Source organism: Neopsephotus bourkii, unplaced genomic scaffold (genome assembly GCF_033783945.1).
Source record: "Neopsephotus bourkii isolate Nb327-2 ecotype Australia unplaced genomic scaffold, CSIRO-AGI_Nbou_v1 NB_1630, whole genome shotgun sequence".
Classification (NCBI taxonomy): Eukaryota; Metazoa; Chordata; class Aves; order Psittaciformes; family Psittacidae; genus Neopsephotus; species Neopsephotus bourkii.
In genome coordinates, this window is record NW_026902105.1 from 3,408,219 (window position 1) to 3,432,682 (window position 24,464).

Consider the following 24,464-nt stretch of genomic DNA (forward strand, 5'->3'; position numbering starts at 1 on the left):
CTATTTTGGAAGCAAAACTTCATGAAAAGAAATCTCTTTCACAGATTATCATCCTAGTATATTAATTTCTTTGTGGTTTTATGTGTTGTGAACTGCCGGTCTAGATATGCCAGGAAATAATCATATCTAATCACATGATGTTTGCTGTCCTTGCTGTATATGCTTTCATGTTTTACTACTCTTTCCTGCTCTTTACTTAGTATTTCTATTTAGACTGGGAACTCTTTAGGGCAACAATTGTGAAGTACTGCATATTTTTACCATGTTTGATTACAGAAGGTAGCAGTCTTATTTACATCATAGGTTCTACAGAGAGAAATATAATAAATACAATAAAATAATTATTTTTTATAGGAGTGCTAGAAGGGTTTGCTCTGGTAAGTACTGCTGGGACTTGAGGATCTCTATTTTCTTTTAGTTTAAGTCTGAGTAATATTTTCCTGTACCTGTGTCTAAAGTAGTTTTGGAAAACCTGGGTTATAAAAAGTTGCCAAATCCACAGATACAGATTTTTAGTATGCAGTCAGATCATCATCAGTGACTCGAGATACAGTAACTAAACCATTTTATGTTGAATTTTACATATACAAAGGTGGTAAACACTGTAGATAAAACCCATAATCCTTAGATATTGCTTTCATACAGTTTTCTATATAATTTTCTGTCATAAATTAAGAGATCATAGTCTACTAACAATATGATTCTGCTTTAAGGCTCTTTTTATACTTCCTTAGGAGTTTCTAATCCTTCTCTTTAAGAGGGATAATAATTTTCTTTAGAAGGAATAACATTTTATATGATTAGCAGATTACCTAACTTCTGTCAGTGACAGAACATAATTATGACTAATAGCAGGTTTTTACTGTGGAGAACTGAATATTACAAAAATATATTTTTAAGCAGTTGAAGTACCAAAATCAAAATCATGTACTATATTAAAGGTGTTTATGTTATTAATTTACAAATAAAGCAGCAAATAAGCCTGAAAACTTTATAGACATTTTAATAGATTTTTATGAGTTATGCCCAGATGATAAAAAAAACAGTTGTTGGTTGGTGATAATTGAAACAGTTGTCTGTTGTTGGGAAGGATATATGTCCATACCAGAAGATGTCACTGCCACAGAGTGGTCCTTTCTGTATTTACAGAAGCACATACTTGACTCAAATGAGAGGGGATTTTGTATTTATGGACACATGCACATGTATGCGTGTCTTGCACGTCATTATTGACATGTATGTTTATTTTGAAATTAATGATGTTAGTGTTGACCAGAATAAGTCAGAATTATACTGAAGAAAACTGTTAGTAGAAAATACATTACACACAAATAGGAATCGGTAGTAGTGTCAGTGTTGCAGGAGAGAAAAAGTTCTATGTTTGTCACTCCTGCAGTAGTCTCATTTAGTCTGTGTTCATTTGAATAATCTGTATTTTGAAACTGCATACCGTTTCTTAGAATGTAATAGAAATGCAAGTAAAAATAATGGAATAATTTGCAGTTGTGAAAATTTTTTTGTTATAGTACAGTTCTTGGTGTAACATGGAATACAGTGTCCTTAAGGCTATATGACTAGAACTGGAACGGGAGGAATCTGCAGGAGAAAAAAGCTCTGAGTAACTGCTTTCCAGATTAGGGTCAGAATTAAAAGATAAAAAGAGCTGAGATTTTACTTGTATATTTTTAAATTATGCTAGAGATAGAGATACCTTGTTTCTAATGAACATTTGTAGAAAAACAACTCATTTTTAGCAGTGAAATGGTTATGTACTCCTAAGTGTTTGTATTGTTAGTGATATAGATGATAAGTGAATACTGGAATATTTATAGTTCTTACGGGTTAACAAGATTTTTTCATTTATATGCAGATATATTCCTTTCTTCTTACTTGCTTTGATGGAAGGATACACATGATGACCGCTTGCTGCTAATTAAAATGAAACACCGTAAAATGCTCTTGAATGTATTCAGTATTAGCCTTTTAGGTTTGTTGTTAATTGCTAATCAAGCAGAGAATTTTTCCTGATACAGGTTTTTCCTTTTCCTCTTAAACATAAACATGGACATTCTTTCTTCATCCGTACAAAAACCAAACCAAAACGAAAAACAAAACCAAAACCAAATCCCAATCATCTACCCAACTATAGAAGCTAGAAAATTATCTCAGGCCAAAGAAATTTAATGAAAACTTTAAAGATAAAAATTAAATGCTCAGAAATTTAGCAAGTAGTAGAGCTCAGTGAGGATCTGCCCTTCTGTTTATGCTCTATGGTACAGACTTTAAGTACGTGATCTTGTGTCTTGGGAAAGTTGTTTCAGATGCTGTTAAAGTTGACACTGATGCTGATTAACTGTCTCCTCTTAACATCAGTGGTGGGTGATCTAATTCCAGAATAAAATTATCTGTGAATAGAATTAACAGAGGTAGCTGATTAGGTTTAATCAGAGATAGCTATCATGCATATCTCCAGTATTTATATCTCTCAGATATAATTTTAAAACTTTAAAAAGAAAATATCTATACTGTCAATTGCATTGTTGTTGGAACTCACCCAGTATAGAGTGCAAAGTACTGAGACACTCTCGTGGTTAGGAAAACACAGATACTGTTGACAGGTGGAAAGACAGGCTGCTTATTTTAAGTGTCTATGTCTCATTCAGAAAATAATTCGTCTGTTAAATGAGACTTAATTTTGCAATATAAGAAGGAATTTTATTGTGTGTTTTTCAGTGCCCTATCAGAGTTTGAAGGGAGACAGAGTATTACAATGCAATTACAGAGAACTTGTCATAATTGTATCATACTCTATCAGCTGTGTTGTCATATATTTAAAAAATATATGGCATATAAGTTAGGTTTTGGTTTTGGGGGGGGTTCTGTAAGATGTGATTGATCACATTTATATAATAAAGGACTGGAACTTGGACTACCTTCAGCTTGGCTAGGAACTTGATGACTTTGTAATAGTCAAACACAGCAATTTAAAAAATGAAGGTACATGTCTTTTCACCCACCCCAATTTTGTGTGACTATTTCCATGGTACCTGTGTACTTGCTTGCATGGGGTAACTTGTGTTATGTGTTCCTGACAGGAAAGAGAGTAGTTTAGCATCAGTAACAAGGCTGCCTTACGATAATGCATGAATCTACCTTGGATTTTTTATTTCAACTACGAATTTACAAAATATACCTTAGAGTTCTACTTATGGATGCTTTCTTCACTCTCCTGAGATGTGGCAGGTCCCTCAGCCCCCAAAGAATATTGAAATATTTGTTGTATTGGTACAATTTCCATAGAAAATCTTGAACAAATGTTACCAGTAACACAGGGCTTAGGGTGCTTACTTGAAAGGTTCTGAACTTCCAAGGGAAATAAGGGTTCATAAATTTTTTTTTTAGACTGGTAAAATGAGGAATTAAATACCTTGTTCTTTATGCCAGTTGAAGGTCTTACAGTCTAGGTCTGAGACTACAAAAAGCCTAAAGAAAAATAAGTAGAGCCATACAGCTGTGCTCAAAAGAGCAGTTGTTTATGTTTCAGGATACCAACATGACAAAATCATTTTAGTTCAGTTCTAGTGGAATCATGTTTTTCAATTCTTTGGCACACTTTCTGTGCATTCTTCTCTATGCAAGAAGTTTGACAGTATAGATGATGTCCCTGAGAAATACTATAATTGGAGTTTTCAATGTCATTATTTCAGTTGGAATTTAAATGTCATGATTTTATCACAGAATTATAGAGCAGAAACCTATGTAGAGATTAGTTTCCATGGCTTTGATTATAATTTGATTATAGTCTAAACCTCTCTCTCCTTATCAACAGTAACCTGTTAGAACAATTAGGTTATTATTACTACAACTTGGGTAAACCTGAAGTTAGATAATTCAATGACCTATTTAGTTGCACATAAATCTGTACAAGTAATGAGAGAACTGGATAAAATTCTGGGAAGAGAGAACATTAAAGAAATCAGTAAGTAATCACAATGTGAACCATGAAAAACTGTATGTTGCATCACCTCAAAACAGTGGTTAATGAATAACTGACATTAAAGTTAAACCAGGCATATGATACACCAGTCATTCAGCTCAACACTCTTCTATATAATTATTGTTGTTACTCTAGTATTAGATGAATTTTGTCAAAAAGAAAATTATGGTTCTTTATTAGTGCAGTATATAAAGATATTTGGGTTGCTTATCATTAATTATATTGTCACAATTGTTTCCAACTATTTTGGTGTTCTCTAATATTTATGTATGCTCTAGGCAATTGTAGTTAGTGATGGGAAACTACATGTCTTTCTGAATTCTAACTACTCTGAAATCCTGCTAAAAATCATATTATCCAGCAAATTGAGGTGTGTTTTTTTCTAAGCTGGAAAAAACATTTGCATTGTTTCTTCTGCTCTCATAAAGGTACTGAGTATGCCCACTTCTTTGTGATTTATACATTATTTTAAATATGGTCTACAAGAATAGAGAAAAACTAAAGTAAAACCAAGCAGAAAATGCTTTTAAACCAATTACCTACTAATATATGTCTACTTTCTCTGCCTTGGTACTTACTGTCTGCTTTCCGGTGCTTCAATAATTTAGTCAGAAATAGTCAACAAGTGATATTAAGAGCTGCATATGACCATCATTACTTACTAGAAGGATCTCATTGGAGTAAACCAGAGCTATTAATGAAAAATAGCAAAAGGATTTATTTAACCTTTGATTCACTCAAAAAATAGTCTATGCTACAGATTGCTGGTTTGTATGCTGTTGTGAATGTCTTTTGTTTGATGTTTATCTTTTATCTGAACAGCTTGTAACAAAGCATGCGTGTTTTTGTCTTGCTTTTTTTCCCCTGTCATACCTTGCTTAAACAAATGCAGCAGGAGATGAAGAAAACAAACTTACTGGAGTTCAGGAATCGGAGGTTGGGGCAGGTCTGTCTGACCAAAAGTGCCTATTTCCTTCAGAAACATCTCCCTCTGAGCATGTAGGGAAGCTTTACCAGCCAGCCTATACATATATTAGAAGTCAAAATCCAGACAAAAATTATATAATTGTATGTGAGAACAAGACAAATTCAATACACCATAGTTTATTTACCAGTTTGTGAATGCTTAAAATAGTTCAACCTGCAAAAAAGTCACTTTTTCACTTTTTTTTTAATCCCTTTTTATGAAAGTACTCTCACTATGATCAAGTTATAGCAGCAGATCTGGGTGGGCAATCTTTAGATGTGTTACCCTCTACACTGATGCTTTTTACAAGCAGGAAAGTAAAGTATTGTGTCATGACACTTTTTTTCCCCTACTTTGTGTAGGCAGACTGATGATGCTGAACAAAAATAGTAGGAAACTGCATTACATGGACATATTTTGAGTATTTTGTATGACGTCCCTCATCCTGTTTGAAAGACAGTTCAGTTGGTAGAAAGAGTTATGAGAAGTAATAGATGATGGTAAAATCAGTCAGATGCAAGTCTTTTTTTCAACTCAAATACTGTCTGATTAAAATATACAACTTTACCTTCTAATTTCAGAAAACACACACCATATAGGTTCAAAGACATTCAGAGATCTAAAGATTTTTCCAACCATCTGTTTTCTGCTCTTAAGTTTCTTTCTCAAAGAATCATAAAAGCAGAAATGTGCATTTACATGCACTGTTAATAGGTTACATTCTGTTATCCATGTTAAAAATTGTCTGTGATAATACGTAACAGTCGTAGATGTGGAAGAGCAGTACAGATAAGCTTTTCTGGTTATAAATATTTAGGGCTAAACTAATGCTGAGCTTAGCTGCCTAAAAGTAGACAGTGCGATATGTACCTCATCCTCAAGGCCCATGGGATGAAGCCCACAGAAGGATAATGCACTGAGGGTATTACTGCAGTCATGTGGAGAGAATTAAGTGCTCAAGAAAGGTGGCTCAAAAAATGACAAGCTGAGCAAGAAACATACTTATTAGTAACTGGTAAGAAAAATTACTAGCTGAACATAAGTATGCCGAAAGTGCAATAAAAAAAGTGTGCCTGAATTAGTTTCTTCAAAATCCTTCTTTGGACCCTATTCCCATTGTTATGTAAGAGGAGAAAATATGGATCAATATTTTCTTCTTAAAACAAAGTAAGAAATAATTGCTGTGATAGGGCTCAATATTTGTTCAGAAATATGGATGCAGGAATAATTTCAAGATTTGGGAGCTGGAAAGTGGGATTAACATTTTTTTTTAAATTGTAGGTTTCACTTAAGCATCCAAAGTGTCCTACAAGATCTTTGCTTTCCCATTTTTCATTACAGTAGAGTTTACTTTTTCTTTGCTTTTGTTATGTTTCTGTATTGTGTACTGTTCACTCTATGCGTTTTGTGATAACCCAAGCATAGTGCATGGAATCGTGCTAACATAGTTTGCAAAATGTTTGTGTGTGCTATAGTTACGTTTTTCATCGTAGTAGCTGTTCCAATTGTTAATCATAATTGTCTGTCTTTAATGTTATAAAGACTGTGAGGAAAAACATCAAAATCCACCTGTTAATGGGCGAAAAGGCAAGTTGATTATGATACTGTTAGTGAATTGTGGGTGCTTGAGATTTTGCTTGTTTTGCTGCATGTGTGTGTTTTGCTTAGTTCTACTAGCTCAGAATTAGTGAGTTCATGTATGTTCAATTTTCCTGTGTTGTTTTGCATCTTGCACTTAAAATAATTATTTTCAACTGTGGTTTTAAAATCTTTATTCAAATCAAAGGCTCCAGATTTTTTTATTTTTTTTTACAGCTAAGTGTGTAACTGAAGATGCAGTTTACACCACCTATATGTTCTGCAAGTTTGGCACATTTCTGCTAGTCACAGGATAGATGGGCCATGTAATTAGCATATACTAGTAGCGAAAGGCTTATGTTATTAGCAATCATCTCTATTGTCTATTTCTCATTATGTTCGATGGTCATTTCTATTTCAAATGCTGTAGGAATAAGCTTAATTCAAATCACTGAAATGTTAACATGGAGATTAAAATTTATTATCTAAAAATAGAACAGTAGAGGTACAATGAACAACCACAGCTTACTTTGAAGTTTTATTCCAGTTCTTGCTTCTAGATTGCTTTGATAACTTTTAAGAAATCTGTGATTATTTTTCCATGTACTTCTAGAGACATATTACGTATAGACTTTGTCTCATCAATGTCTTGTGCCAATGAATCAGCTAAGGTAGTGCCTTGCCTTTATTAAAATCTAGATATTCGTTCTTAATCTCTACTACATGTGGAGAGTAGCCCCATTTACACTATTGTGGGCTATTCCTTGCTTTCTACTCCTTTGAAAAACTTAGCAGAGGGAATACAGGTATCAGGAGAGTAGGGATTCAGTTTTGCTTCTGCTAGCTCACTGTGTTTCAGGGAAAACCACACTGGTTTTGATATGCTGCTTATTATCCTGCATAGACATTGCATGCCTTTGCAGAGGGGGTGCTGTATTGGCAGCAATGCACAGGGTCATTTCCCTTACTCTAGTTGCTGTGCCAGCATAGTCCTGAGCAAATTCAGAAGCTGGAATTCTGCCTGCTGTAACTGTAATGCTTGCTAATTACCAGATAGTTCAGTGCCTTATGCTTTTAAGATCCAAATTCCAATCCTGGTAAATCTGGATGCTTTTGCCACTGACTTGGTGAAGCTGACAAACCAATAATAAGTTATCAAGTCAGGCTAAAGCTGATTTTGTTTGGTTTATCTTTCACTCCTTTAGAAAACCCAATAGTTTGTATACTTACTTAGATAGCCTGAAAGATGTCCTTTGCACAAGAAACTAAATACTACTAACCTGTATTTAAGGTAGCTTGTTTTCATATATTTATTCATTTCTCTAAAGTGTCCATTTTGCATTTTAGAAGTTTCTTCTGCAGAGCTCCTTTACTCCAAAAGATTGGTGTGTGTCAAGCTTTTGATTTCAAATATTTATTACCAAAATCACTATCCCTTTTATTTTTTCCTCAGGTCTTTTGCATTTCTCTTTCATATATTTTGTATGACACCTTTTTATCATTTGAGTTTGTGAGAAAAGGCTCCATGTAATTTTGGCCTTCAGTGTATTAATTTAGGGTTCATAAAAGATGATATAGTTGCCAAAGCAAAATGTTAAGCTTTTCAGATTATCAGTTCCCTCACTCGTTGGAATATTTTACATAATTATACCACAACTTTGTCTATATTATGGTTAGCAGGAATGCCTTCCAGTTCTTATGCCCCAGGTTGAGAAGTGACTGGAGCCTGTTTGTGTTTTGAGTCTGTACCAAGACAAGGCCCAAGTCACCAAGTCACCCCCTTTCTATGCTCTCTGGTTTCTGCATGCATGGAAACCCCACCATTCTGTGACCATTCTGGATGTCTGGAGGACTAGAGTTAAAAGTATGCTGTATTCCAGACTTGCTGTACAGTTTAGACACAATGTGAAGAATTTAGCTGACTGGAGTGCAAACTATACAGAATAAAGGGACCCCAGTCAAAGGAGCGATGGCCTGCTTAACTGACTTGCAGAGACAGTGTGTATATGTATGGGTTTTTTGAAAAACAAGCATGTGGCTGTCATGCCAGAGGGAACTCATACTGCTGGCTGACCTGAGCATCTTCTTCCACCTAAGTGCATTTGGGATTCCTGGAAATGGGGCTTACACTTTGCCTGAACTACTAAACATGACTGGCGTGAGTCTTTTGCATGCTATGTCTTCCCCTGGCCCACTGACTATAGACTTTGCTAAGAGACTATGAATGGCAGCTTCTGAATTTTGCCTGGAAAATGATAATGAATTTTATGTGTGCTGTGACAATACTTAACATATTCATATGTATTATGAGTACTTAGACTAATACATGATTTTAATTAAATTCTAGTTCAAAGAAAGTAAGGCTTAAGTAAGGTATAGACGTCTTGAGTTTTAGACAGGCACATAACTACAATCTGCACACTGGAAAAATGGTGAAATAAGAAAAAAAAAACAAATCCGAAGACCAAAACCAAAACCCAACACACCACCACAAGCCACTAGAAGTAAAGAATTCTCCAGACTGAAAATCCTACTTCCGCTGAAATTCCTTATTATGTGGGTGACTATTTTACAAATTTAACTCTAAAACTATAGGGAAATATGACAAATTAGAAAGAGTCTAACTACTTACTCGCCCATAAATAGGTTCAAGTTTGACTTTTTTATACAAAACGTGAGGTGGCATCTTTCAAAACTACATCATAATATAAAATAGTGCTTCTAAGATTTGTACATGGCAATGTAATTTTATTTGGCCTGCTAATCAAACATAGTTTGTCTGGTTACTAAGCTAACATTTTTTAAATATATAAGTAATGATGAAATATAACAAAGGTGTTTTGCTGTGGACAGCATTTGCATGTAAAGATTTGTGTAAAATTTACATGTAAAATTGAACAATAGGAAAACCTGTATATTATTACTTAGTAGCATTTGATATTCTAAAGACCCTAGAGCTTTCTAAAGAAACAAATATATATTTTTCATCTTTCTGTAACCCATTTATTGTGTTTCCCTATTGGTTAGTATTAGTGCTTAAAACTACTGGCTTATTTTCAGAACCATTTTAAATGGAGTAACTTTTTAACATTTTGAAATAATGCTGTAAACTTCAGTCTTAAGTGCACTTAGAAGTGAGAGAACACCTGTGATTGCTTGCAGAGGTTTTTTTTCGGGGGTGGGTGTGTGTGAGAGATGTACGGTTATATAATAATAAATTATCTTTCTACATAGGAAATGTAAGATTATAAGATTGCAGGTTTTATAATGAAAATAAGCTGGAAAAAGACCCCAAACCTATACCAAGATAAACCTTGCATTCTGCATTCTTCAGAATGGATTTGTAGGCTGTTCACATTTACTTGTGTGCAGAGGACTCTCTGACACATGAGGAATGGGTATGCAAACAAGCAGACTGTGGGAGAGAGGTGCAAATCAGACCCTTGCATTTTGCTCCACATTTACATTCAGCGTTACTTGCAATTTGCATTATTTATATCAATTACTCATTAGACTCTGGTGATATTTTGACTTTTTTTTGTGTTTGTCCTTCATAGCAGTATGAGGATAGCCATACTGGGTCTGACTAAAACTCTGTCTAGTCCAGTGTCTGGTCCTTAGCAGACCAGGTGTGGATGCTGGGGGAAAGCAATATGAGCAGAATGAGTGTGTAGTAGTGCTTATTCAAGGTACTGGATCCCCAGCCTCCTATGACTTGTGCCTCTGGAATCTATGGAAACATTCGTGGTATCTTTACATGATGTCTTCAATTCTCTCATAGGCTCTCTGCACCCTTTCTCCTGTCTTAAGCCTATTCTGCTAACAAAAACCTGCAATTTTTGTTCAAATGGGTGACTCGGTAGAGCAGTTCTTCTGAGATTCAAAATACTCCTACTGATGAGAGACCAGCAGGCCAGCTATATTGCATTCGTTTGACATGTTTCAGGCATATAACCAGAAGAGGGAGCAAAACTGCCATTATTTTAAAAGCATTTAAGAAGCTATGAAACAAACAAATAAATCCTTCCCTGCCCAAGACAATCCTGGAGAAAAAGCTTTGATAGTGTCTTAAAAATAATATCTTTAGTTTGTGATCTTTAAATATACTTTAGTAAATATTTATACACTCCTATTTAATGTACCAGTAACTGACTGTTTTTTATTTCTGACTGATCTGATGCATTTTTCTTCATGTTTTACAACTCTATTGTATTTATAAAAGCAGCACTGTTATACTTTGATTTTTAGCTAAAGGAAGGGTATTATTTTACTAAGTGATATTGCAACAAGTACTCTCTGTGAGCTTGTTTGAATACATCTACAATTTTTCTGTAAAATCAGCTAAAGATTCAAATCGATTGAATAGATTTAATCAAGCAAAAAATTCAAATCAGTGTAATACCCATATAGAGGGATCCTATTTTTTTTCATCTAGTAATGATAATAATAAATGTGGATATGCAGCAGTATTTTTTATTGCCTACCAAATGACTTCCATTAAAGTTCTTTTAATATATTCCCACTGCAACCCCACAGGATGGAGACCAGGGTGTTTGTTTTTTTTGCAGAATGTGTAATTATGTAAGGAAGAAGAAATCGAAACAATAAATAATTAAGATATGTCAGGATTTTAATTAGGATGCTGTATTACTTAAAACTGCAATATAAATGATGCTTACATTGTCATTTATGAACAACAGTTTATTTCTCTTAAAATTATATTAACATATCCTAGCACTCATTTGTTGATTTGGCACAAATTTGCCAAGTAGAATCATAGAATAGTTTTTTCTTATAAAAGGTGTTTGCGTGTGCATTTGTGCGTGTGTGTGTGTGTGTGTGTGTGTGTGTTTGTGAAAGTATGTTTGCATGTATGTGCTTTCTATGATTCTGTAACTAGTGGAGTACCTCAGGGGTCTGTGCTGGGACCAGTGCTGTTTAATGTTTTCATCAGCGACCTGGATGAGGGAACTGAGTGTACCCTCAGCAAGTTTGCTGATGATACTAAACTGGGAGGAGTGGCTGACACACCAGAAGGCTGTGCTGCCATTCAGTGAGACCTGGACAGGCTGGAGAGTTGGGTGGGGAATAACTTGATGAAATTCAACAAGGGCAAGCGTAGAGTCTTGCATCTGGGGAAGAACAACCCCATGTACCAGTACAGGACCTGCTGGAAAGTAGTGAAGGGGAAAGGGACCTGGGGGTCCTGGTGGATAGGAGGATGACCGTGAGCCAGCAATGTGCCTTTGTGGCCAAGAAGGCCAATGGCATCCTAGGGTGCATTAGAAGGGTGTGGTTAGTAGGTCAAGAGAGGTTCTCCTCCCCCTCTATTCTGCCTTGGTGAGGCCGCATCTGGAATATTGTGTCCAGTTCTGGGCCCCTCAGTTCAAGAAGGACAGGGAATTGCTTGAAAGAGTCCAGCACAGAGCCACAAAGATGATTAAGGGAGTGGAACATCTCCCTTATGAGGAGAGGGTGAGGGAGCTGGGTCTCTTTAGCTTGGAAAAGAGGAGGCTGAGGGGTGACCTCATCAATGTTTACAAATATGTAAAGGGTGAGTGTCAGGATGATGGAGATAGGTTTTTTTCAGTGATGTCCAGTGATAGGACAAGGGGCAGTGGGTGTAAACTGGGGCATAGGAGGTTCCATGTGAACATCAGGAAAAACTTCTTTACTGTGAGAGTGACAGAGCACTGGAACAGGTTGCCCAGGGGGGTTGTGGAGTCTCCTACGTTAGAGATATTCAAAGCCCGCCTGGACAAGTTCCTGTGTGATGGACTCTAGGTTACCCTGCTCTTGCAGGGGGTTGGACTAGATGATCTTTTGAGGTCCCTTCCAACCCTTGGGATTCTGTGTGATACTGTGTGTGCTCATAAAACACAAAAGGGAGAGGTGCTGTCCCTACCTTTATGCTGTCCAAACTTTACCAACATTTAGGGCAATGCAGACCCAAATTCATTTCACTCTTTGGAGGAAGTCATCGAGTCTCTCATGAATGCTTTGAGCATCAAAATGTAAATCAACTATTACTATGATAAAAGAGGAAACTAAAAAGTTCTGTCTTCATATTTGCTGTGCTGTATCACCTGGAGAGACAGGAGGCCTTGCTCTTTCCTGAGGCGTCTGAAGTTCCCTCTGATGTAGGAGCAGCAGCAGCCTGGCATAAAGCCTTTAATTGATGACTTAGTGTCACTTAAAGCTGGCCTTGATGCCATTAGCAGCATGCTGGTGGTGCAAGGTGGGACTGGATTCATTCCAGATATAATGTAGTATGTCTGGGACAATTAATGTATCATGACTTGCAGCCATTTGCTTTCCCATAATAGAGATTTGACACAGCTGCGAATATTTCTCCTTGTGCAAACTCTTCAGACTGGTGATGCTTTAAAAATTTTCTTGTGGACTTTGTTTTGTAAATTAAAATTTCCATAACATGAATTTATCCTTTTTTACATCTTTAGATATTCTTCTTGTGTTCTTAATGCATGAGTTAAACATCTTGAGTATCCTGTTCAAAGCATAGTTTCTCAGCTTTTGACAGTTAATCCCATAGTTCTAGTGGCTTATTGTGGTGCCTTGTGTTTAAGAAGCACTAGCCAAATCCACTTGTGACTCATTTTCACAGTAGTCACTGTGCATTAAGAACATAATTCCTTTCTGACATTCATCTTATAAAATGAAAAATAGAAAGAAGATCTGAGGACTTTTCAGTTGCAGGAAAAGATGACTAAATCATGTCCCAATGAAAAAGTTAAGACTTTATGACAACCTAATTAAAAGTCTAAAACTAGAAAAGCACTGATAAAAATTGCTTCACAGGAATTTTAGGTGCTGAAAAGAATGTAAAAGATGAGTGGATTTAATAAAAATAATGCAAATTGAAATAAAAGAGAAAGTATATAAAATTTTGCAAGCAAGGGGTAATTGTGAAAGGGGCTATTACTCTCTATAGTGTGGAGAAAAGAAAGGAAGGAAATACTATTTGCATAATAGAACTCATCATTAGCATTTGATATTTTGCTGCATCACCTTGTACTTTGGTTTGCAGCATCATTCCAGTTAAACTGCAGCATTCCTGGTGCTAAGTCGACATGTTTAGAAATTAAGTATTTGGAAATGTGCAAATATTCTTCTCATGTATTATTTTCATATATTTCATATTGAATATTCTAAACAAAAATGTAAAACATGCTGAGGTTGTACTTCACGCTAGATGTAGTGAGTGTGCCAACCCCCTCTCCCAAGCAGCACAAGGGAGCATCATTTTCAAGAGGGAATGGCACACAACCAAGTGCCATCATGACATGCAATGGGAGAGCCGAGCTCCATAAATCACTGTGGTGGTCAGTGCAGGGGGTAGGTGCAACAACTGCATATAATAAAACAACTGCATCTAAAGATTGTACCTTTCACACTGATGGAAAAAATCTGGATCAGTGCATCTGTCAAATCTTTCTAGCCTTAGAGATCTATCAGATACCTAAAATATTCTGACTCAAGATGCTCATTTTTAATATAATCTAGAAGAGGTCTTTTTGTATACATTTCAATCAGTTTACACTTTTCTTTATACATGTCAAAACTGATTATCACAACAGAAGACAGATTGAAGCTCATTTGTATGGGAAGTGAGAGTGGTAAGAGGTGAATGATGAATTAGAAAACTGTATGGTTTCTTTCCGAATATTCACAACTTGACAAAAGTTGCCTTACTTAAAGGCATAGATGGCAGCCCTTTGCCTTGGTAAATAAAAAAATAAAAAAAATAATTAATAATTTAGAGATTATAATGCATTATTTATCTAACCAAGGAGGAGACAGGCAGCCTGACATTCAGCATTTTGTCTATTCATCTGCATCTCTTATTAGTTCCCAAACAAAAAGTACTCATTTATCAACCTATTTTCTCAGCTTTGTCGAGCTTAGAGATGAAAATGGTGTTAAAAAATGGTGAAGAAGAGGTTGAATGTTAGAATAAATCTAACAGAGGTATCTATTTTAATTTCTGAGTTGAAATAATAAACATTGGTAGCCAAACTCTTGAAATCGTTTAGAAATCAATGAAGTCTTTTCACCTGAGCTCTGCATCTCCCATCTGCATTTACTCAATCTAAGAGTTGCACATAACTGCTAATAAAATTAAACAGCCATTTGCATTTAATGCTGACATGCTGTAAGAATAACTAAAGCCATAGAAGGATGTCATTGGAAGTCTGAAACTGTTTACTTGCTCATTCTGTCGCTTCTAGTATAAACATAAAAAAGTAGCCCGTCTTGCTTTTTAGAATAGTGTTTTTGTTTGTTTGGTTGGCTTTTTTAAGGTTAACATATGGCAAAAAGTATTTATTCAAACAGTTATATTTGTATTTCGGTTTCATTTGGTTGTGTTTGTCAATTCAAGTGTTATTATAGAAACACTTCTAGAGTTCTCCCAAGTGGATTAGCTATTTTCTAGATACTTGGTTCTCAAAAATTAGCAAGGCTTAGGAAAGCTTTTCTTTTGCTAGGGAACTTTGGTATGATAAGTGATTTTGATGACTGAGCAAATTACAGTTTTTAGGTTCAGAACTGAATCAGGAGTTCTGAGAAAGAACTGACTGAGAAGGTCCTTGTCTTGTAAGACTGTGATAAAGCTAGCATCAGAATCACTCTGGGCTTCCTGGTATTCTTCAGTATTTAGACTGGTCATTATAGATCTTGACAAAATCCTGTGTTTGAGATTATTGTCTGCCTACTTTTTATCTTATTTTAAATGTCTCCACTATTTGACCAAAATGGTTGTCCAATGGTTTGTTGGTTTGTTTTTTTTCCTAGCACTGACTATCCTTAAAGTCAAAGGTAGCTTTACTAAGGTCATTGAATTTTGTGTGTGTGTGTTAAGAAGACACTTTTGGATTCATTCAAGGAAAAGGAAACATAGATGTCATCAGTATATATTTTATTGCTAAGTGTGTATTTTCATAGAGAAAAAGAATCATATTTTTGTAGGAAAAAATACTTTGTAGGGAGAATTTATTTCCACAGATTGGAAACAGAATCCTTTTTTTTTAAGTTTCTTATTCAGTACTTAGTACACATGGTGCTTCAAAGATGACAGTTGCTGTTCTAGCATGCGTATCTGTGGTGTCATTAAATCATTATTTATTGATGTGTTACTTGAACCCTACAACTCCGTCAATTGCAAAAATCAAAGCCACCTTTTAAAGAACAACAGCCACAGATAAGAAGGCTACAGGATGCCTAGAGATAACATTTTTCATGTTTACATTTTGAATGCCAGATGCCCATCAGTCTCATTTAAACCTCCTTCATTAAAAAAAAAAGAAAAAGAACAATGAACTCATAGGCTGTTATCACTTTATATCTATTTTTAATTTATAAGGTTGAAAATTTATTCCATATCTATCGTATTCTCCTATATCACTGGCTATTTCTGTGCCCATAAAAGTGGTTATATCTGTGCCTGATGGCTGTGAGGAGCTTTGCGCTTAACGGTCAGCAAAATAAGCAGATTCTTAACAGCCCAAAGCAAAATGGAGCTTATGGTATAGAATCTGTACTTTTCTAAGCAGTTAGGCCAGAAATGCCTGTTTCAGAATAGAGGATCCATAACTAGCAAGTGAGTTTTTATTGGCTACATTAATCTGCCTAAACTAAAATCTGAATTTAAATCAAATCCCAGATTTAGAAAAGTAAATAAACCCCTGTTTTGGGTTAACAATACATTGTTGAAAATACTTTGCTAATTTAGAGTAATCATACATGATTGCTGGCTCACTTTTTTTTTTATTTATTTATAAGTTTGCAAAAGCTTTATACCAAAATATTTTAAACTTCCTTTTTTATTTACAGTAACACAAAGATACCATAAGAAGCTATAGCATATAGAGTGCTAACTTTGAAAACTTGAAGAAGTAATTGTGGGGTTTACTCCAATTCGTAAATATCAGAAAGCAGAAGATTTGGCACACCATATAGATATTAGTTTTTGTGTAGTACGTCCTGTTTCATTATTAAAATGTTTACTAATTTTATTCACCACAGGCCTTGTTAAAGAACTAATTATTTTTTTTTGCCATGTTAATGATAGTATATTTGCTTAGGTCAAGTTGTCCCAAATATTAGGTGTCTTATAATGTTACATAATATTTCTGATTTTTGTTTTTGGTTTATGCTAGAAGTTACATGGGAGGACCAGCAGAAAAAGGTGAATGGTACAATAACTGATGACAAACCATTGCCGAAAAAGAAACACCATTCTGAGCCAGGTTTGTCAGGGTTTGGAAAACCACATGAAAGCATGAGACTATAAAAACACATTTCATGCTTTTGTAATGCGTGTGTGCTTGACGTACCTTATTTTTTTCACTTTGGTGTGAAATTTTTAGTATGTAGATACCATCTAGATTACATATTTCTGTTCTAGAATAGTCAAAATAGATCTGCTTTTGTAAACAGTTGTGTTAGAATGCACATGCATTAGAAATATTCTGGCACAGTATTAGACTTACCTTGCTCTTTAGTGTTGAATTTTGTTCTGATTTATCTATGGGTGCAAGCCTAAGGAGTCCAAGTATGAGATGCTGATTCTTATTTAGTTGATCAAACCAAAGTATCTACTGCATGTATGGTGGGAAAGTTAACTTCTAAAGTCTTGAATCTGAAACCTTCTTGCACCATCACACAAGGCAGAAATAATGTTTCAATGCAATTTTTTATACAAGCTGCATTTTATACTTCTGTCATCTGAAGTTCTCAAATCTAAGAGAACTCTTCTTTCGTCTGTCCTGTACATGAACAGATTTCTTCTGAAACTATAACTATCAGAAAACTTTGCATGCCCCAAATGTGATGTACAATTATTATTCTTCATCTTTGTTCCTACAAATGCATCACAATAAAATTAAACCTGGTCATAATGATGATGATTATGATTATGATATTACTGTTCTCTCCTCTGAATCAGACAATAAAAAGTCCTACTCACATTGATATATGCACTTGCAAAAGGCACTGTAATGTTATGGTGGTAAACGCATTGTAAAGAGTGGAGGGAAAAGGGAAAGGAAGGGAAGGAAAAGAATGACAGGGAAAGGAAAGGGGAAAAAAGATAGCTTTACATTGCAGGTTTCATCCTCTATTTAAAGGACCTACTTGAGTGATGGGAATTTTTCAGTTCAAGAATACTTAGGTTCAGTTTTGGGCTGCAAATCTCTCTCTAATGAGCATATTAGATGTCTTACTCTAACAACAGCCCTTATCCCAGTCACGCAAGTTAAAGTCTACATGATTGGCCAACTGTGCCACTTCCTAAATTAATGCTGTATTCTCAGTTTTGGCTCACCTACATAGAATCACAGTATCATAAAACGGTTTGAACTGGAAGGGACCATAAAGATCATCTAGTTCCAACTCACCTGCCACAGGCAGGGGTACCTTCCACTAGACCAGGTTGCTCAAAGCCCTGTCCAACCTGGCCTTGAACACTTTCAGGGATGGGGCATCCACAGCTTCTCTTGCACAGGACAACCTGTGCCAGTGTCTCACTACCATCACAGTGAAGAATTTCTTCCTGTTGTCTAATCTAAATCTGCCTACTTTCAGGATAAAGCCATTCACTCTTGTCCTATCACTACATGCCCCTGTAGAAAGTCCGTCTCCAGATTTCTTGTAGGCCCCCTTTAGGTACTGGAATGCTGCTGTAAGGTCTCTCTTGAGTCTTCTCCAGGCTGAACAAGCCCAACTCTCTCAGCTTGTCTTCACAGGACAGGTGCTCCAGCCCTCAGATCATCTTTGTGATCCTCCTCTGGACTCATTCAAGAAGGGCCATGTCCCTCTTGTGTTGGGGACTCAAAGCTGAGCACAGTACTGCAGGCGGGGTCTCACATGCTGATCATTTCTGAGTTTTCTGTTGAAACTCAACTATTTCGCAGCTGAAAGTTAAAGTCAGAACTGCAGAAGAGCAGCAAAATCTGAACTGACTCTGTAACACAGAGATTAGGGAACCTAATTGCAAAATGCCAGACCTGCAGTTGCATTTCCTTCTCCCTATTTAGTGCTTCAGAGGAATTTACAGGAAAAGCAAGCACTGCTTGTAAGAGTCAGGATCAGCATGTAACATATCTTGAGTGAAGAGCTGAGATGTGGGCAAGTTGTAGATAAAAACATAAATAGATAATAAAATTAATTCCAAATAACAGAAAAAATAACAGCAATATTGAATAATGTGAAGCGTTAATATTCCAGAAATATGCATGACTAGAAAAGAGATTAGCAAATTTGTCGGAGGAAAATTTAAGGACATTAAATAAAGTAGTAAAATGGTTTCAGGGTTTTCAATAGAAGATGCTGATAAAGTTGTGCTCCTGAATATCAGAAATCAACATGTTTTATTAGCAGTGCGTGTAATCTCTTCAGTTCTGAGGAAATTTGCAAAACTACTGTTCATATTTTCCGAAGAGTCAGTTGTATTAATGCAAAGATTTTGAAGGATTGGAAGAGTAAAGTTGCAGAATCATTGGTAAGCATAGCATCAAAATTCAAGCCATGTCTTGAATGTGTGTGCCCTTCCAGTGTCAGCACTCTGTCAGAGACTACTGCATTCTCGAGACACCACCACATCAAAGAGAATGTGGAGTAGTTATTTCTTCCTATCTGATATTATTAAGCATTTCTATTTTCAGCACCCCTGCCTCTTGAGCTCTAATTGCTGGCATATAAAAGAAAGTGAATAAAATTCTCATCCTCTAATCACATTTCCTTGGCCAGTGAATTAAAAAAAAAAAGACTAAAGGAAAAAAAAGCAGCACAGAATGCAAGCATTTCCACATGGCTTTGCATTTGCATATATGAGGCCTTATGAGAAGTTGGAAAGAAGTAGGCTATGAGTGCGGAATGTGTTCTGTACTGACAAAGATAAGATTAGTTTTCTTACAGTGATTGGTATCTTCATATCTCTTGAACACATCAGAATTGTTTAAAGGGAAAAAACACATAGTTTAGGATATCAAGGCAGTGATACTTAATTCTATCAGTTCTTTGATACAGGTAGTGCAAAACCTATCCTCATGAGATAGCAAAGGAAACACTATTGATTTTCACTTGTTCTTTCTACATGGAGACATCAGATTTGCTGGTTATTATCTGGAAACCATCCTATAATAGTTTTGTTATTGTTGCCGGTTGGAAAGATTGCAGTATCATCAAATATCTGACCTTTGCCGCAGACACTTCTAACTTCTCAGCAACAGTTGAAGAACAGAATAATGAGAAAGTGCTGACATATTTTACCATGATTGACCAAAAAGACAGAATAGTTGAAATGGATTTATACATCTCAGAGTGTAGTGAAGTAAAAATGGAGTGTCCTTGTAATTATTTGGGGAAAAGTCATATTTCTTTAATATAATACTAAAGTTTTAAAGGACAATGGTAGGTTAAGCATATCAGAAAATACAAAGGCAGTGGGTGATTACAAATGGTAAGTATATATACATAAACTGGCTTTCAATTTGAAGGCTTGTTTTATCCATGGAATATATATGTCTCTCTCTCACATGGGTAGTATTCCTTGACTGTACAAAGTCTTTCAGGAATAATTTTAATGTGAGTATAATTTTGTAGGTTATCTATTGCCATGGAATCAGCTGAAGTAGTAAAATATAAAAAAAATTCAAAACAAAGTCGTCGTTATTTTAAAAGAAGTTTGTAATCAGAATTGAAAGTGCAATTGTTAGAAAATTATAAAAAGTGAGATATGGTAAGAAACAAGGAATGGATGAGGCTAGAAAAAACAAAGTAATGGTAGGACACAGAGAGCAGAGAGCACATTAGAATTTCATGTAAATAACCTCATGAGCATTGGATAAATGAAATTTACAGTTTTAAAGGAGTCAGCTAGTATAAAATGATCAACTTGTGAAACGGAGAGGAGCAGAGTGGAGTCATGGAGTAGTTCATGTTTGTTGATGAAAACTTACTTTCAACAGAAATGGATTGGGAAAGGGAGGAATAAAAAGTCCATGGCCCTGACATAACTTTCAGTGTGCTTTGGAAAGTCTGGGGAAGAAGGTACAGAAGATTTTATGACCATGCTGTGGAATCTTGACGTGGGTAAAATTTACAAAAAGAGACATGTTGAATCTATGAGGATTTTTTAACCTGTGACAAGTGAGAAGTGAAGTAGATTGAATATATGGCATGAATAATTGTTTTATTGAAAACAAATGAGTGTTTGCACTCTTTCCAGGGACTTATCTCAAGATTAATCAATAGTATTAATAAAACAGATGGTCCTGTCATGTATTAGCATATTTTAAAATTTCCTTTCATTGCCACTTTGAAAGACAATATGCCTAGTCTGGACTAAAGTAGCAAAGAATTGGGTTCCAGAGAGAAAAGGAGACTCTCTGGATGGGACTTGCACAATGTGAATAGGGCAGTCAAATACTGCATTTCAGTGCTGTAGCCAAATTGCATTAATTCAGGTTATTACCATAATTTACAGTGGATGAAACATAGTGAAGTGGCTTGAAAATGTCTAAACATTTTATATATATTTTTTTATTGCATATATTTATATTTTTTACTTTTTACTGCATTTTTGTGTTTTGGAAAGTATTCCTGCAGTCTTAAGTATGCGATCTCCTGGATAATCTAATTCTGTAGGTGGTGAAAGTTCTTGACATCATTAGGTTGAGAATAGCTTTAAAATGGAGAGTTCTCTGATTTAAGATATCTCATCTATACTTGACAGCAGAGGGTGTAGTCGTAGTCAGGATGTTAGGTATCTTTTCTGAAGTAGTTGATGTTTACCTAAGTCATCTATTAAGTGAGATTTATTATCTTTTCAAGATTTATGGTATTTCAGATCCCAAACATAACTGTTGTCATTAATATTTTGAAATGTTACTATGTTGCCTTTTTTCTCCTTATAAAATTATAATGTGAACTTTATTCAGAGAAACAAAGTAATGAAACCTCTCTCTAAATTCCTTGTTTAGTTTATCTTGAGACATGAAAAAGTAATGCTGTCTACATTGTTTCACTTGATTTATAGAGATCATGCTCCTGAGAATATTTAAGATTTCTTCTTGTATGTTGTTTTCTACCTTCTCTGTTATCCTTATCTTTCAGTATGAATAACTCACATTTTCTTTATTCTTGCTGTCTTTGCCTATTCCGTAGAGAGTATATTATATATAAAGTGTTATGTAATTGCAATATCATATGTTTTGCTTCTGTTTTCCCTGTATTTTCCTTGTTCTAGTTAGTCCTCTGCTTATACTATTGAGGAAAAATGTCAGCATCTGTCCAGTATATAGCTGCAATTTTGTGTGCGTGGATTTACAGTTTAAGATAAAGAACTCACCTTTAACTAGTTTTGGAAATTTCCGAGACCATATATACAGTGAAAGATCTTTGCTTTTAAGGAGAAAACTGAATTTGAGAAAAGCCTTGAGGAAAGTAAGAGTAATTAATTTACATCTATTTATCCTGTGTTGCTTCTAGAATTTCAGATGGGCAGGTTTGCATTTTTTAAAAAAACTTGAGTTCCTAAATACTTCTCTTTAATAAGTCACATTACTTACAATGAGAACTTCTGCATCAAAGCACGGTAAAATAGATAATACTTTTTTGTTTTGTTCAGACTTGTGGTAAAATACCCGATTTTCATTTACTTCATAAGCTTATTCATTGAGAGCCCCATTTGTTTCTAAATCTCCGTATAATAAACTTATGCATACTACTCTCATACATCACAATGAAAAAATAAATAAATGCCAGTTCTACCACCAAGCTATAACTATGCAAATGAAGACTGCTTATTGCCATGATGTAAATTTAATAGAATTTTATTTAGTGATTTTTTTTTTATCAGATTTGAATGTGTTTGTATCAACAAAGATCTATTTTGGAGGATTACAAGCTATATAGCCAAAACCTTTTCAAACTGTGGTTTGGGATTTATGGCATGACTTCTGAATCAGGAAGAGATTGATTCACATAAGTGCTATTGTGTCTATATTAATCAGTGTGTTAGTACTTTCTTCTTATCATTATTAAATGAAATTGGTGCATTACCATGCTGATACTTCTACTAATTCATTAATATTTGCAATAATTAATTTAAAAATATTAAGCCATTTATCTCAAGGGTTAACAGTTGAATATCTATTATCTTTTATTTTACTCTCTGACTGCTTTTATAATTATTCTAATATATTTCATCAGTAAAAACTTAAAACTGAAAAATATTTGCAACTTACAAATTCTTTTTGTTTGCCACTGATGTGTAATTTTTTTTCATAAATACTTTCTATGAGGAGTTTTAGAAATTTTTTTTAAGTATTGGTACATGTGACTCATATTCAGTTAAATACTAGTCATTTGATTCTAAAAAGTTCAAATGGAGCTTCCCAGTTTTTCAGTTGTGTCCATGGTGAGCTCCACTGACACTATTAGAATGCTTTGCATTACCATATCAGGCATTTTCCTAATTTGGAAATAATGTGATTTGAAAATTTCTTGAGAAGGATTTATCTTAATGCAGTACATGTCTCAAAGCTATGCATAATATGCTATGGATATTAAAAATAATAAATAAGTATGAGGGGGTCATGATAAAGACTTTCTAATAACTGCTCTTGACATCGGAGTATTCACTTCATGGGCATAGATATGGAAAACATTTTCAGAAAATTTTAAGTACTTTAGCTGGGTTTTGGTGGCAATGATGATTTATTTAGGTAAGAGTTCTATCAGTTACAGCTACACTATATGAATTCAAGCTGAATACACCAGGGAGAAGTAGCTCTTTTGTATTTAATCCCATGGATTTATTGTACATGCCCCTCTAAAAAGACATTTATACATCATTACTTTTATTTAACATGTAAATACTTAACATCGGTTCTCAGAACTGCCAGCCAGCTATGCTTTCATATTACATCTCTCATATATAGCACTGAGGTGCGTGCGTTCTGTAATCTAATTGTCTAAACCTGCATTCTAAATATGTATGTTATAAGCTGCTTGTGTTTACAACAAAGTTTTGGCATTTGATAGTAGGTGAACATTATAATCTGCCAGCTATAGAATAAATTTTTTTAACTACAGAACACAGTGGTAATCAGACGTAGTTTAGTGTTGAATCTCATTTGGTTATGTTGCTTATTCTCATTTTTCATTTTTCATGGTATTTTAATATTGACTGTAAGATGTGGGTAAAATTATAGGATATTTTGGTGGTGTATGAATTTTTCTAGAATTCTTAATCTAACCTCTGCAGTATTAATGAATCATGAACAAGCTGAAATTAGATCAGGGCTTGCAAAGTTATATTTTTATTTATTATTTCTGATGAATTTTGGTAAAATGCATTCATTCTGTTAGTGGTGGTAGCTTCACAGTTCTTTGTAATTATTACTGCTTTTCAAGATGAATTCTTCCTATTCTTCTGCTACAAATAGATATTCAGTACAGAGAATGACACTGTCCCTCAGATGTTCTCCATGTCTGAAATGGCAGTGTGTTTTTGAATGAGAGGCAATAAAGTAAGTAATGAGATAGTGCTTTGGCATTTAACTTGCATGCATTTGTAGTAACCTAGACTTCTATGAGATGAGGATGACATTTGGTTCTGAAAAAGTATCTGCTGATTTGACCATGAGAGTTAATAGCTATATATTTGCTTTTCTCACGTTCTGTATTTTGGTCTTAATAATATTGCCGTTGGTGGAGTGTTACAATAATGCAGTCCTTTCCAGAGTGTGTTATGTGGATTCTGAAATTCCTGAGCTTGTATATACTTTTTAAAAACAAAAAAAGATACAACCCAGAACAAACTGTTTTTCATTTTGAATATGTGACGTTTGGTTTAGCATAAATTGCAATAATTTAAGAATTGAAAAATCTGTTAAT

The 24,464-nt window shown here is 34.9% G+C and overlaps 1 protein-coding gene across 50 annotated transcripts in view; it reads left to right on the forward strand.

The window, feature by feature from the left end:
- Nucleotides 1-24,464, forward strand: part of RIMS2 (regulating synaptic membrane exocytosis 2) — a 448,541-nt gene that overhangs the window by 328,632 nt on the left and 95,445 nt on the right. Inside the window, exon 26 of one of the 50 annotated variants that reach the window (XM_061373356.1) lies at nt 16,721-16,810. The exons of the other annotated variants lie outside the window; for them this stretch is intronic. Within the exon in view, the coding sequence (XP_061229340.1) occupies nt 16,721-16,810 (90 nt within the window). The remainder of the gene's footprint in view (nt 1-16,720; nt 16,811-24,464) is intronic. 50 annotated transcript variants of the gene reach the window in all.